General features: G+C 36.4%; 1 protein-coding gene across 7 annotated transcripts in view; it reads left to right on the forward strand.

Annotated features, from left to right (window-relative positions):
- Clcn3 (chloride voltage-gated channel 3) overlaps positions 1 to 13,246 on the forward strand; it is a 94,712-nt gene that overhangs the window by 50,772 nt on the left and 30,694 nt on the right. For all 7 annotated transcript variants that reach the window (XM_040742257.1, XM_005075163.4, XM_013117184.3 and 4 more), the window contains one exon: positions 11,539 to 11,696. In XM_040742257.1, the coding sequence (XP_040598191.1) occupies positions 11,539 to 11,696 (158 nt within the window). The remainder of the gene's footprint in view (positions 1 to 11,538; positions 11,697 to 13,246) is intronic.

Below are 13,246 nucleotides of genomic sequence, written 5' to 3' on the forward strand. Positions count from 1 at the left end.
AGAAAACTGTTTAAAGATCATGGCACATACATATATTGTGCTTTCCTTTATGAGTTGCTTTCTGTATACCATTTCCATATATATACACATACATAGATACATACATAAATAAAATGTTAAAACATTTGAGGAAATAACTGAAAGTACTAAGAATAATTTTTTCTAATGTTTTTACTCCCAGGGCTTATTTCTTTTTCATTTCTCTTTGTTCCTATTGAACAGTGATTATTCAAATGTAACATTATTTATTAATCAGTATTTAAATGATAAAACCAGACAGGCCATACTTTCTCTGAGTAATGGCAACATCTGTTTGTTAGTAATGATAAACTAGAAGGGTCTGGCTTGATAGTCTTTGGCAGGACTAATTTATACTGATTTTAAAGCCCACAAGAAATAAGAAATGTCAAAACTTCTTTGAAACTAGACATACAGATATTACTAAGAGAGAAACTAAACAAATTCTGTGACATGTCCTTAATTTCCCAGGCACCATCGTGAAGGCCTAAAACCCTCTTAGACGCTCACTCAAATGCCATCCTGCTTCTTTGATGAGACTTCCTTTGTTAATATAAGCTGATGGTTTAGGAAGAATGAGTGGTTGCAATATAAACCAGTTATTTATTAGCCTTACTTTAAAAGCATACTGTAGTGTCCTAGTTTCTGTGAGAGAGGTGTTTGTTTTCTGTAATTTGTAACCCTTTGAAACCATAGGTCAGCACAAAGGAACTGGGCATATGGATATAGGAACGTAAATTAAATCAAGAAAAGTGAATCAACTTCCCCATGAGGACAAAATGAAATAGTTAGGAATAGATCTTTAGGATGGAGGAAAGAGGAAAAATTAAAAGTATAAAATTGTCTATAAAGTAAGCATGGATATGTTTAGTAAAGCCGCCGGAGCTAAGAATTAGCTCTGTGGGTAATTGGACTTAATTGTACTTTTCAAGGTGGGATAAAAATGAATAATTAATAGAATAAATGGATAAAATAATATGAATAATGAATAAAAATAAAAAATGAAGCTTTTTACTTAAGTGCATATTGTAGTGGCTAGAGCAAGTAGATTCAAGATAGAAATCATTTATATGTTATTGATTAGAAGTTAAAATGCTATTTTAGAAATAGCCATCTTTGGGAGTAAATTTGCTAGGTAGAAGCAATCAGGTTTTCATAATTTGTCTCTTTTTTTTTCAAGATGTAAAAAAAGCTTGACTTATTTGTACTGCTAGTTTTATTCAGTATGCTTGCTTGCTTAAATTTTTAATGAAGTTTAAGTCATTTGGGGGTCGAATTCCTTTCACCTACTAATCTCTTCTCATGGTTTTGTTTTTAAAACTGTATTTACTACATTTATTTGTGTGTCACGAGGCAGGTGGTCACATGTGCCGTGGCATGTTTTTGGAGGCACTTGTGGAAACGAATTCCTGTCTTCCCACCACGTGGGCCACGGGAATCAAACTAGTGTCAGGCTTGGCAGCAGTTTTTAATGCACTGAGCCTTCTCACCAGCCCCTGGACTTTTGTGGGGCTGAAGGGGACAGGTTTAATATTCCATTTACTCCATGTAGAAAGCCTTTAAAAAATATGTGACTACCTATTGTTTTATTTGAATTATGAAGCTCTTGTGTTTACATAAGTTACAGTTAGGTACTCAAAAAGACTGATGGTAGCTACAACAGTAATATTAATAGCTAAAACTTAGTAGAATCTGATTGAGATAATTTGGCCCTTTCCATCATAAGATACTCTTCTCAAGCCTCGAATCACCTGTGCTTGAGTCCGGTGGGGGCTTAAGGCTTTGATACTGAAAACAAATAATCAAGGCTGTTAATTTCTTGTAACTGCTATTAGACTGACTCTTCCGTGGCTCTTTGGGAGAGGAAGAGAGCAGTCTCCTTTTGGCAGGTGTTACTAAGTAGGCCATTTCCCAAGGAACAGGGAATTTGCCAGGCATTTGTGGTGGAGAGAATAGAATGAATAGATGCTGTGGGAGTAAAGAGCTAGTCAGAAGATGATTAGTTCTGTTGCACCAAAACCAAGAGACCTATTTTATTGTGAGAAGGAAGCAGTGTAGAAAGTAGATGTATTTAAGTTTTTTTCCCCTACCTGTTATATTGGTGAATGTGTTTGTTTTTCCTCCCTCTGAAAGCATAGTAGTTCTCCACCTTTTGTACAACTTTTGAAATTCAAGTGTTAAAATATATTGTCAAAAGGGCATCCTGAAAGCTTCTGGTTAAAAAAAAATAAGAATAAATTATTTGATATTAGCAATGCTTTGTTTTACACTATTTGTCTTCAAGCACTGTTATACGCAAGTGTTTTATATTGCCCATAGTATTTAAATTTTAAATTTTCAAAAATTCTGATCTCTATTTTTTTAAAGATAAAGTTATTTATCGTGTATAGTGTTTTGCCTGCATGTATCCCTGCAGGCCAGAAGAGGGCACCAGCTGTCATTACAGGTGATTGTGAGCCACCATGTGGTTGCTGGGAATTAAACTCAGGACCTATGGAAGAGCAGCAAGTACTCTTAACCCCTGAGCCTTCTCTCCAGCCCCTCTAGCTCTGTTTTCTAAAAGCAGCTAACAGGCACTTTACTATAATTCATTTTTAAATAATCTCATGGCTTATCCTCATCAGAAATTCAGGATGTGAACGGGCTTCTAAATTTGTAATTTTGGCATTTTTCTTGCATTGAGGTTTCCACCTTATACCTCCATAGGAGGCTAGTGAGCTAAATTATACTTTCAAATTTTATTTATTTATTTATTTATGCATGTATTTATTTATTTTGGTTTTTACGAGACAGGGTTTCTCTGTATTGTTTTGGAGGCTGTCGGTCCAGCCCAGCCTGGAACTCACAGAGATCCGCCTGCCTCTACCTCCCGAGTGCTGGGATTAAAGGCGTGCACCACCACTGCCTGGCTCAAATTTTATTTTTAATTGTGTTTAAGTTGTATTTTCTCTCTCTCTCTCTCTCTCTCTCTCTCTCTCTCTCTCTCTCTCTCTCTCTCTCTCTCTCTCTCTCTCTCTCTCTCTCTCTCTCTCTCTCTTTGTGTGTGTGTGTGTGTAGTCTTTCCTTGGCAACTCAACCCAAAATTTATCTTCTTTTTGGCACATTTTATTATTTGTTGTGATAATGTATGCAGATCATGAAGTGAACGTTGAACCTGCTTCCAATATGCCTAGGACCTGTGATCTGTTTTCTACCCAAGGCTGCCATCGTTATATTGAGGTGGCAGCACGGCAGAGCTAAGCCATGCCCTGATGTGGCAGTGGGCTCGGCACTGCTGCTGGTTAACTGTGTGCCTTCTTTTGGACTTTGTATTAGCTTCTAAGTCTGTGTGCTCTAAACAATTAAATGTGACCAGATGACTGAACAGATTTCAGAGCATATACGTCTGTATCTCATTCTAAGGATCCTTACTAACTGCAGAGCTCCATGCTCCATTGCCCCGCCTGGAACTTGATAGGTAGTTGAAGATGACCTTGAATGTCTGTTTATCCTGCCTCTACCTCCCAAGTGCTGGGATTGCAGGTGTGGCCACCATACCCGGTTTATGCAGTGCTGCGGATCCAATTTAGCATTTGTACATGCTAAGTAAATAGCTACCAACTGAGGCACATTTACCTTTCAAATTTACCAAAACTCTGGGACACCTCTGCTATCAACCTACAACATTTGCCCTCTCTTCCCTTATTAGGATGACCATTCCTTATCAGTAAGTCCACAGAGGGAGAGAAGGTTCATGGCTGGACCCCTTGCTCTCAGGACAGAAGGAACTCTGTGGCAGGGATACTTAAACATGGATTTCTGCCTGCTTCTTCCATAGCGTGCAGTGCCTGTGCTTTTTATGCTTGCCTTCTCTGATAGCAACATGAATATCGGTGGGAACGCCAGGCTCGCCTTCATATCTTTGGCAGTTGGCCTAGAGGTAATAGATGACAACCTTTTTTTTTTTTTTTCTGGTTTTCCTATATTGTTTTGGAGGCTGTCCTGGAACTTGCTCTGTAGACCAGGCTGGCCTCAAACTCACAGAGATCTGCCTGCCTCTGCCTCCCAAGTGCTGGGATTAAAGGCACGCGCTGCTGCTGTGGCCACCGCCACCACCACCACCACCACCCAGCAATAAATGACAATCTTATTAAGCAATGGTATGCTTACTTTTTTGTGAAGGAATGCAATTGGAGTGTTTTTCTGTTAGGAAAACATCAGGTTGCTGTTTACATGACTATGGAACTTATTACTGACTCCAATGTAAGAGATAGCAGTTTACAGTTCAACAACTACACATTGATAGCTAGTAGGAGTTATAAAGATTTTAACCTATAGAAAAGTAGATTATCTTAGTATTTATTATTCTCTACTTTTGCGTCATTCTTCAGGGTTAAAATGTTGGTCATGAGACTGACCAGTATTTTTTTAAAAGATAAAGCAAGAAGTAAAAAATCACTACTTACTAAATAGTATCATTTATTAAGCTTTCATTTTATCTAGGTATGTATCTGTAAGCCATGTCAGTGAGGAATGCTGTAGGCTACAGTCAAAAGGTCTTAAAAACTATCTTCTAGGTATGTACCTAGAGGCATATTTCAATTTGTGTGGGTATGCTTTCTGTGGTGTAAGATGAATCTTGAACAACCTGAGGGTGAACATGGGAATGGGTTCTCACAGTAGGTTTGGAATGTGTATTCTGAAAACAGAACACTGCCCATGACTACTAGTACAGCATCTTCTCTTTTTATCATTTGTCATGTGTAGGTGCTTGTTTGCGCCCACACACATGCATGCATACATGTGTGCCTATGAGTATGGAGGTTAGAGGTTGATATTAGGAATCTCCCTTGATTATTCTTTACCATGTTATTTGATGCAAACTTTATTTGATCCAACCTTTATTTGGTCTTAAAGTTAGACTCTGAATTTAGACAGGGCTAAAGTCTTTCTAGCCCCCTTCTTGTGTGATTTCTTGTCTCCAGGGCTGGAATTACAAACTAGTTGCCATGCCTACCTGGCATCTATGTGATATATCTGGACTCTGTAATCACTGAGGCATCCCTTCGGCCACAATATTTTTTATTGTAGCATTTTAAGCAATACAGTAAAAAGTGATCTGGAGCCTGGAAGTAAAGGCAGAGTTCCCATGGTGATTGTTATGGATAGGGTTGGACCAGTTGTTCATAGGCTAAATGCATATGCACATATGCTTAGGAGTTAGTCATAGTCTAATCATTCTGAACTCTTAACAAAGGTGTCCACGTACCCTAAATGGGTAAGTATACCAATTATGAAATTTTTATTTTTACCCCGTTAATGCAGTGGCAGTGATTTTGGGGATAAATAGGTTTGTGTGCTTATTCCACTACTTACTTACATCGTGACCTTGACCTTACTTAATAGTCTCCTAGTCTTGTTTTTCAGATTTATAAAATGGAGAATAATTCTTTTTGTTTTATTTTTTGTTTTTTGAGATAGGGTTTCTATGTAGACCAGGCTAGCCTCGAACTCACAGAGATCCTCCTGCCTCTGCCTCCCTCATGCCTCATACTAAAGGCGTACGCCACCAACGCCTGACGGAGAATAATTCTTATCGTACAATGTTATTGTATTGGATGACTGTACTAAGAACAATGTCTGTTGTACAGGTGTTGTACAAGGGCTAGGAGTTTTTATTGTTTTCAGATATGAGTTAGTTATACTAGGGTCTAGCTTTTACAAGGAACAGTTATTTTAATCTGATGGGTCCACTTGATATACTTAGTTATCATTTGTGCTTTAGTGTTAGGTCTAATTGCCCAACCCAGGGTCACAAGACTCTTACATTTTCTTCTAAGGCTTTTATACTTGGACCTAATCTTAATTTTTTTCTTTTGCATGGATGGCTATCATTTGTTGAAAAGATTATTTTTTCTATTAGAAATATATTTTTTCAATGAACAGCTAGACTTAAATTTTCTAAGATAAATATTTAGGTAATTAGTAAATGGTGCATTTTATTTCCATGGGTGTCCAAGTGTTATACAGTTCAATGACTATAGAAGAATGAAATGAAATTGAAAAGCCTTCTTAGTACAGTTAATTGGTGATGTCACTTGCAGGCCAGTCTCCAATTCATTAGCGGAATAGCTTTTTTTTTTTTTACTAAGTGAAGTCTTTTAGTGTTGTGATATTTGAGCTCTGAAATTGCCACTAATTATGTTGTTGATTATACTTCTAAGCGATCTGCTTTTGTATATATATTAGTATAATTATTAGAGTTACAAATTTGAGACCCACCTACCACCTCTAAAGTTGAATAATTCCTTGCCTACATGTAGAAGATACTTTTTTCTCCCCTTTTCTTTTGCAATTTGTCAATTATTTGGGTTAAGATTAATACTATATGATTTGATTATATTGAGTATCATATAATACAATCTAGAGATGTCTTAGACACCAAAAATGTCTGTCAAATATTAATCTTTCTTATTACTTGCTTCTGGTCTACACACTGGCTTTTAAGCTGAGAGTGGCTGAGAGAATGGACCTATGCACTAAGAGGTTAATAAGTAATGTGTACTGGATCACAGAGCTAATGGGTGGCAAAGCTGGAATTTGACTCTAAAACCTTCAAACATCAAAGTACATTAAGGTCTTTTCTAGGCTCCTCTGAAGGAAAGAATTTGTTACGAATTTTAACTGCTAGGTAAATATAAGTAGACATTAGATTGGCCTGCACAGACATTGTGTGATTAAATCTCCAGAGAAGTCAGTCTGTTTGTCTGTCTGTCTGTCTGTCTGTCTGTCTGTCTGTCTGTCTGTCTCTCTCTCTCTATCTATCTATCTATCTATCTATCTATCTATCTATCTATCTATCTATCTAACTATCTCTCTCTGTGAGTGTTTTGCAGGGTCATGGGAGTGGGTCTTAAATTTGAGAGCTAACAAGCTTTAATAAAGTTGAATATCTTGGAGTCCAAGTAGCAGGAGCCAGCTTACATCCTTCTGATAGTTTAGCTATTAAAATTAATTAGTTTCATTTTTATATCAGTATATTTGAAATTTATGTATCCAGCAGCTAGTTTTGATGGACCCCCAGTCCCACAAAGAGTTCAAATCCTGTGCCTATTTCTTGATGGGCAAGCTATACTCACTTTTTCCTGGCCGAGGCGTGTATCTGATAGATCTCCAAATCAAGACTACAGACCTCATAAGGTAGAAGTTTTCTTTAAAAAGCTTAAGATGTTACTAGAAGAGAAGTAAAGGGATACCAAATGGGTAATATTAATATGGACCTTTTGCAATTACTTGATTATTTAATCATTTTAAGTTTGGAGATATACTTGTTATTAATAATGATTATTTGGGAGTGGGCTCTGAAAACAGAGACAAGGAAAAATTGAAATTGGAAAGGATGATCAGGAATATGCATATTATTCAGTTACTGAACTTAAACATCTATATGGTTAATTGTAGTTCATCATAGAAAATATGTTAAGCAGCTCATCAAAAGTGATGTTTGTCCATTTAATGATAAGACTTTCAGAAAGTGTGAATGAAAAACTCATCATCTAAACAAATATGGCCAGCAGGTAAGTATGGTCTGTATATTTCACTTACAGGAAATGGAAAAGGCTGAGGCCATTCACTAGTCTCTTAGGACTCTCTTGTTTACTTGGTTCTCTCCAGTTCTTTCCACAGCACATCTCAAATAACAAAGAAAGATGGGTTCTTCAAATGGCTTCTTGCCATTTATTTTCCTTACAGATTTTTGAAATCTAGAAAATTATCTCTTGTGCTCAAAGTATTTGCTTTTATGATTTTCTTTTTTGTATACCTTTCAGAATTCCTAATTTGAAACTTGGGAATAATATTGAATAAAAATATTTATTCTTTATATGCATAAGTGTTTTGCACACATGTATGTATGTGTACCGTGTGTATGGAATGCCCACATGTATGTATGTATACCGTGTGTATGGAATGCCCTGGAACTGGAGTTACAGATGGTGGTGAGCTTCTGTGTGGGAACTGGGAACTGAACCTGGGTTCTCTTCAAGAAAAGCGAGTGATTTCCCTGCTGAGCCATCTCTCCATCCCCAGTAATACCAATTCTTATCTTCTACTCTTTCCCTGATAACTCATGTCTTTGATGGTCAGGGGAAGGAAATAAGGTCATGAACTTCATTCATAGTTCCAGAAGGTGTTTTCCTACATCTCCATTACTGTCTTTATAGATAGCAAACGAGGGCAGCATTTGCATTGAGAAATGACATCCTGTAAGCTTAGGTTAATAAAATCCAATTGTAAGGAGCATTTTTTTGCTGAGGACAAAGAAAGGAATAATCAAGGAAACACGATGGTCTTGACTAACCCTATTTTAACCTTGAAGACCTCTTTATTTTCCAGAGCTTATATATACATATATATATATACATATATATACACATATATATTTTTTTATAAAAGCCATATCATCATTTCTGTATGAGTTTCTCATTCAGTTTCTGAAAGTCATATTAAGTGAATAAAATATCACTTCTGATGAATTATTTAATATGTCTATGATGTACTATAATGTAAACATTTAGATTACCATTGCAAACAATAATAGAATTATATGTGTATTTTTGGTCATCTTTTCCAATTAATTTCAACTTTTTCTTGTCCCTGTTTTCAAAGCCTACTCCCAAATATTCATTATTAATAACAAGTATATCTCCAAACCAACTCTTGAAATACTCTTTTAGCATAAAAGAAGTGTATCCTAAGTGTAAGAGAACTTTGGTTTGTGTTTGGGTAATGCCTAAAACTTGTCTACTTCATGTGTTTAATCTGCTGCTTATTAAAAGATTTAATATACATATAATTGATTTCTGTTTATTTCACTTTTGCATATGTAAGTAAAACCTTATACACAAACACACTACTATGAATTGAATGCAAAGAAATGATGCATTTGAAATACTTTGTGGTTAATGTTAGGAAATGGACCTTTAACGTTACTCCACAAGTGGGATGTGTATGCATCTCTGATGTATGTATTAGAGGAGACTCAAGTGGCTTTTACTCCTCTCCGTTTTTACAATTGTGTGTGTGTGTGTGTGTGTGTGTGTGTGTGTGTGTGTGTGTGTGTGTGTGTGTGTGTGTTTTGGAACAAAGTACATAAAAATCAGGTAGAGGTATTCATGCTAAAGAAATTATTTGAATTCTTGAAAATATTGGTTTTTAGAAGTTTTGATTTGCTGCATAGTTTTGTGACTTGGCAAGTTAGAATATTTTCCATGGGGTAATTATTTGAAAGTTGCTAAACTCAAGCATGTGAATGATGAATATAAGTATTTGTTGTGTTCCTGTTTTCTTATTTTGTAAAAGTGAGAATAGCAATCTTTTTCTACTTTCCGTGTCACAGTGTATTGGAGAACTAGGTATTCCATATGCATATCTTCATGATACAGATAGTCTAGAAATGTGTGCTACCTGTGTGTGGCTGCCTGCAGAAGCCAAAAAGGGGGCATTGGATCCCTGGATCTAGAGTACAGATGATTTTGTTGGGAACTGATCTTGAGTCCTTTTATACCTTTGTTTTTTTTTTAATTTGAGAGAGAGACAGGATCCTCACTAAGCGTTGAGCTTGCTAACTTGAATTCCTAGCCAGCAAGACCCGGAGAGTGGTCCTCGTGTGTGCTTCCTGTCATCTCACTCCTGTATCTGGACTTTGTGTACATCCTGCGATCTCAGCTTTGCTCCTCATGCTCACACAGCAGGCCTCTACTGACTGAGCTGTTTCTTTATCCCTGTAGCAGGTTCTCTGAATAATTTCAGGGCACTTATTGTGAATGATTCTCAGCATTGAAGACAAAAGGATCCTGAAATTTATCTGAATTCCTAAAGTATTAGCATTTTACCACATTAGTTCATTCTGTGTTTTGTTCTTTGCATTTGTATTAAATGTGCCAAGTTATACAAAACATAACATTTTTCATAGATATTTATCATGTATGAATATTTTTATTTTTATTTATGTTAAGAATAAAATTCTGAGAAAGTACCTGTTTTCCCAAATAAAGAAGTGAATTAGGGGTTGCCAAACTGGCCAGTCTGACAAATCTTAGGCTCCACCTTTCTTTCCTTCTTTTTTCCTTTTTTTTTATTTCACCTGTTTCTTAAACTTCTCTTAGAATGCTTTATTTCTGTACTTTATTTTGTGGTACTGGGGCAGACAGAATTAAGTAGTTGTAACTTTGTGGCTTCCATGTCAAAAATACTTACCCTCTAACTGTTGGTTGGCTTTTGTATCTTAAGTCTTCTGGCATTCATGTTTTTGTTTTATTTTCTGTAGGAAATCCTACACACACTGCATAATTTTTAATTTGTTCAACGATTGTACAGATAGAAACTTAAAAATTTCCTAGTAGTGAACTTACGGGTTTTAGATTATGTGTATATGTCTTAGTTAATGTCCTATTGCCATGAAGAGACATCACGGGCAAGGCAACTCTCATGAAAGAAAGCTTTTAATTGGGTCTTGCTCACAGTTTCTCAAGGTTTGTTCATTGTCATGGCAGAAGGCAGTCAGTCATGGCACTGGAGCAATAGCTGAGAGCTGAGAGATCATAGGTAGCAAGGAGACAGAGAGCCTAGCCTGGGCTTGGCTGGGCTTGTGGACTCTCAAGCCCATCCCCAGACACATCTGCTCCAGCAAAGACTCACGTACTCTAACAAGGACATGCCTCCTAACCCTTCCAAACAGTTGTAATGGGAACTAAGGATGCAGATATAGGAGCCTATGAGGACATCCCCTTTGTCTTCCCAAAGGGTTTATATTTAAAGTATGAGCTTTTTGTCAGGTCTTCCTTTACATAGCTGGCAGCTCAGTGCATTTACATACTTTAAAAATTTGTGTTTCATTTATGTGTTAGAATGAACTTATTTTCATATTTAAAAGCTATCTGTATTTCTTCAACTCCCCAGTTGTCTTTTTAGCATCACAGAACCTTCTTTACATTTGTTTGTGCATATAAAATATATGTCAAAGATTTATTTAATGTTAATGAAGGAACCAGCTTGATTTCACAGTAGATTCAGTAAACATGTGAGACAGAAATGTATATAGTCTGTGAAGGAAAGAAAATTCTTTTAAGACATAAAACAACAACTAGCAACAAAAACCTTCACAATTCTGAGAGTTATCTTTCCTATTGAAAAGCAACTATTTGCATTTTACCAGATGAAAATTATTTTCTGCTTATTAGAATCACAAATTGTCTTCTAACTGGAGTTCATCTTGTTGTCAGTGGCAAATGGTATAAGTTCACACAATATTCTTTCGTCCAGAGTACCAGATGACTATTGGGCTGCTTGTTAATAAAAGGTCATTTGTATTCTTTTTATCTTAATTTATCCAAAATTGGAAATAAATTTTGGATAATCAACATTTCCTCTACTTTTCAGTGATTTTTGTCATGGCATTAGTAACTTAACAATTTGTAAGGAAGTTGCAAAACTCACTGTTACCTGATAAAATAAACTTGCCTTTTCTTTTTTGTTCTGCAGGAACTCATTATACAATGACAAATGGAGGCAGCATTAATAGCTCTACACACTTGCTGGATCTTTTGGATGAACCGATCCCAGGTGTTGGTACATACGATGATTTCCATACTATTGACTGGGTTCGAGAGAAATGTAAAGACAGAGAAAGGCACAGACGTGTAAGTGGTTTTAGTATTTTATAAAAATGGTGCAAAATGGATTATTTAAAATTACATGTTGCTGGGTGGTGGTGACACACGCCTTTAATCCCAGCACTCAGGAGGCGGAGGCAGGTGGATCTCTGTGAGTTCGAGACCAGCCTGGACTATAAGAGCTAGTTCCAAGACAGCCTCCAAAGCCACAGGGAAACCCTGCCTTGAAAAAAACAAACAAACAAAAAAAGATTACATTTCTGCCCATGATCTCAGGTCATCAAAATAATGCACATTAGAATATATTTGACGTGTCATATAGGATGCATTTCTTCCCTTTGTCTTGGTTTCCCTCTTTTAGTTCTTTATACCTTGTATTTTTCTGGACAGGGTTTGAGGTGATTTAATAACACAAAATATGAAGGAAATAGAGAAGCGCAGTCTAGGAGTTGGGTGAGACAGCAAGGTATTTGCTTTCAGCACTCAGCAGCTAAAGCAAAAAGAACCTTGTTGCATAAGTCTAATGCGAAAGGAAGATAATGTACTGAGAAAAAGAATGATTTTTGTAGGGGTTTGCTGTTTAACATTTCCTTTTCCGGTACTAAATGCTGAGATGTTTCTCAAGTTGGATCCTGGATAAAACTTTTTGTGTGCATAACCAGCCAGTGATTTTGTTGTTGTTGTTTTTACTTTTTTTAAATGATTTGTTTTTATTTCATGTGCAGTGGTGTCTTGCCTACATGTATATTTGTGTGAGGGTGCTAGATTCTTTAGAATAGAAGACACAAACAGTTGTTAGCTGACTTGTGGGCGCTGGGAATTGAACTTGGGTCCTCTGGAAGAGCAGCCAGTGCTCTTAACTGCTGAACCATCTCTTCAGGCCCCCATTTTTTTTTTAAAGGAAAAACAGAAATAAAAATTGAGGCATGTTAGTGCAAGCCTATAATTCCAGCAACCAAGAAGCTGAGGTGCAGGAGTGCATATCTCAAACAAAACAGCCCCATCCCCCAAATCCACAGTATGGTGAATGCAAACTGGTGTAATTAAAATACGAGTTTTCAAAAAAGAGAAAGAAAATTTCTTTCAAGTAAAAGTTCCAAGTTTCCAAAGCTTATTTACTTATTTGGTATCTGAAATTTACTATCAAAATAAGTTTATACAAGTTGGCTGTAAATTTTTGTCTTGGTGTCTGTTTCTTGGAGAAGCCTGAGCCTGTCACAGATTGTGCTGTGGCGGAAGGTCCTGTTGTTCAGGGGCACTTGACCTGAGCATGACTGCAAGTAGCACATGAACTCACTGCTCTCATCCAGTGGGTCTTGTTTTAAGCACTCAAATGGCCTTTGAACTAGAAAAAGTACTGAGGAACCTCAGGAAACTTGTTTAGATGAGTTAATAAATAGTTCCCTGTTAATTGTTAAAATTTAGAACATTTAAAAATACTGATTCACTTAAAAGTTATGATCACAGACCTATTATTTTTAAACCTAACTAATGTTATATTAAAATAATGCATTTTCTAAAATAAAAATGTATTTGCAGAGTATTTTTTTAACCCTCATGATTGCCTGGCTTGATAA

Source organism: Mesocricetus auratus, unplaced genomic scaffold (assembly GCF_017639785.1).
Source record: "Mesocricetus auratus isolate SY011 unplaced genomic scaffold, BCM_Maur_2.0 Super-Scaffold_6731, whole genome shotgun sequence".
NCBI lineage: Eukaryota > Metazoa > Chordata > Mammalia > Rodentia > Cricetidae > Mesocricetus > Mesocricetus auratus.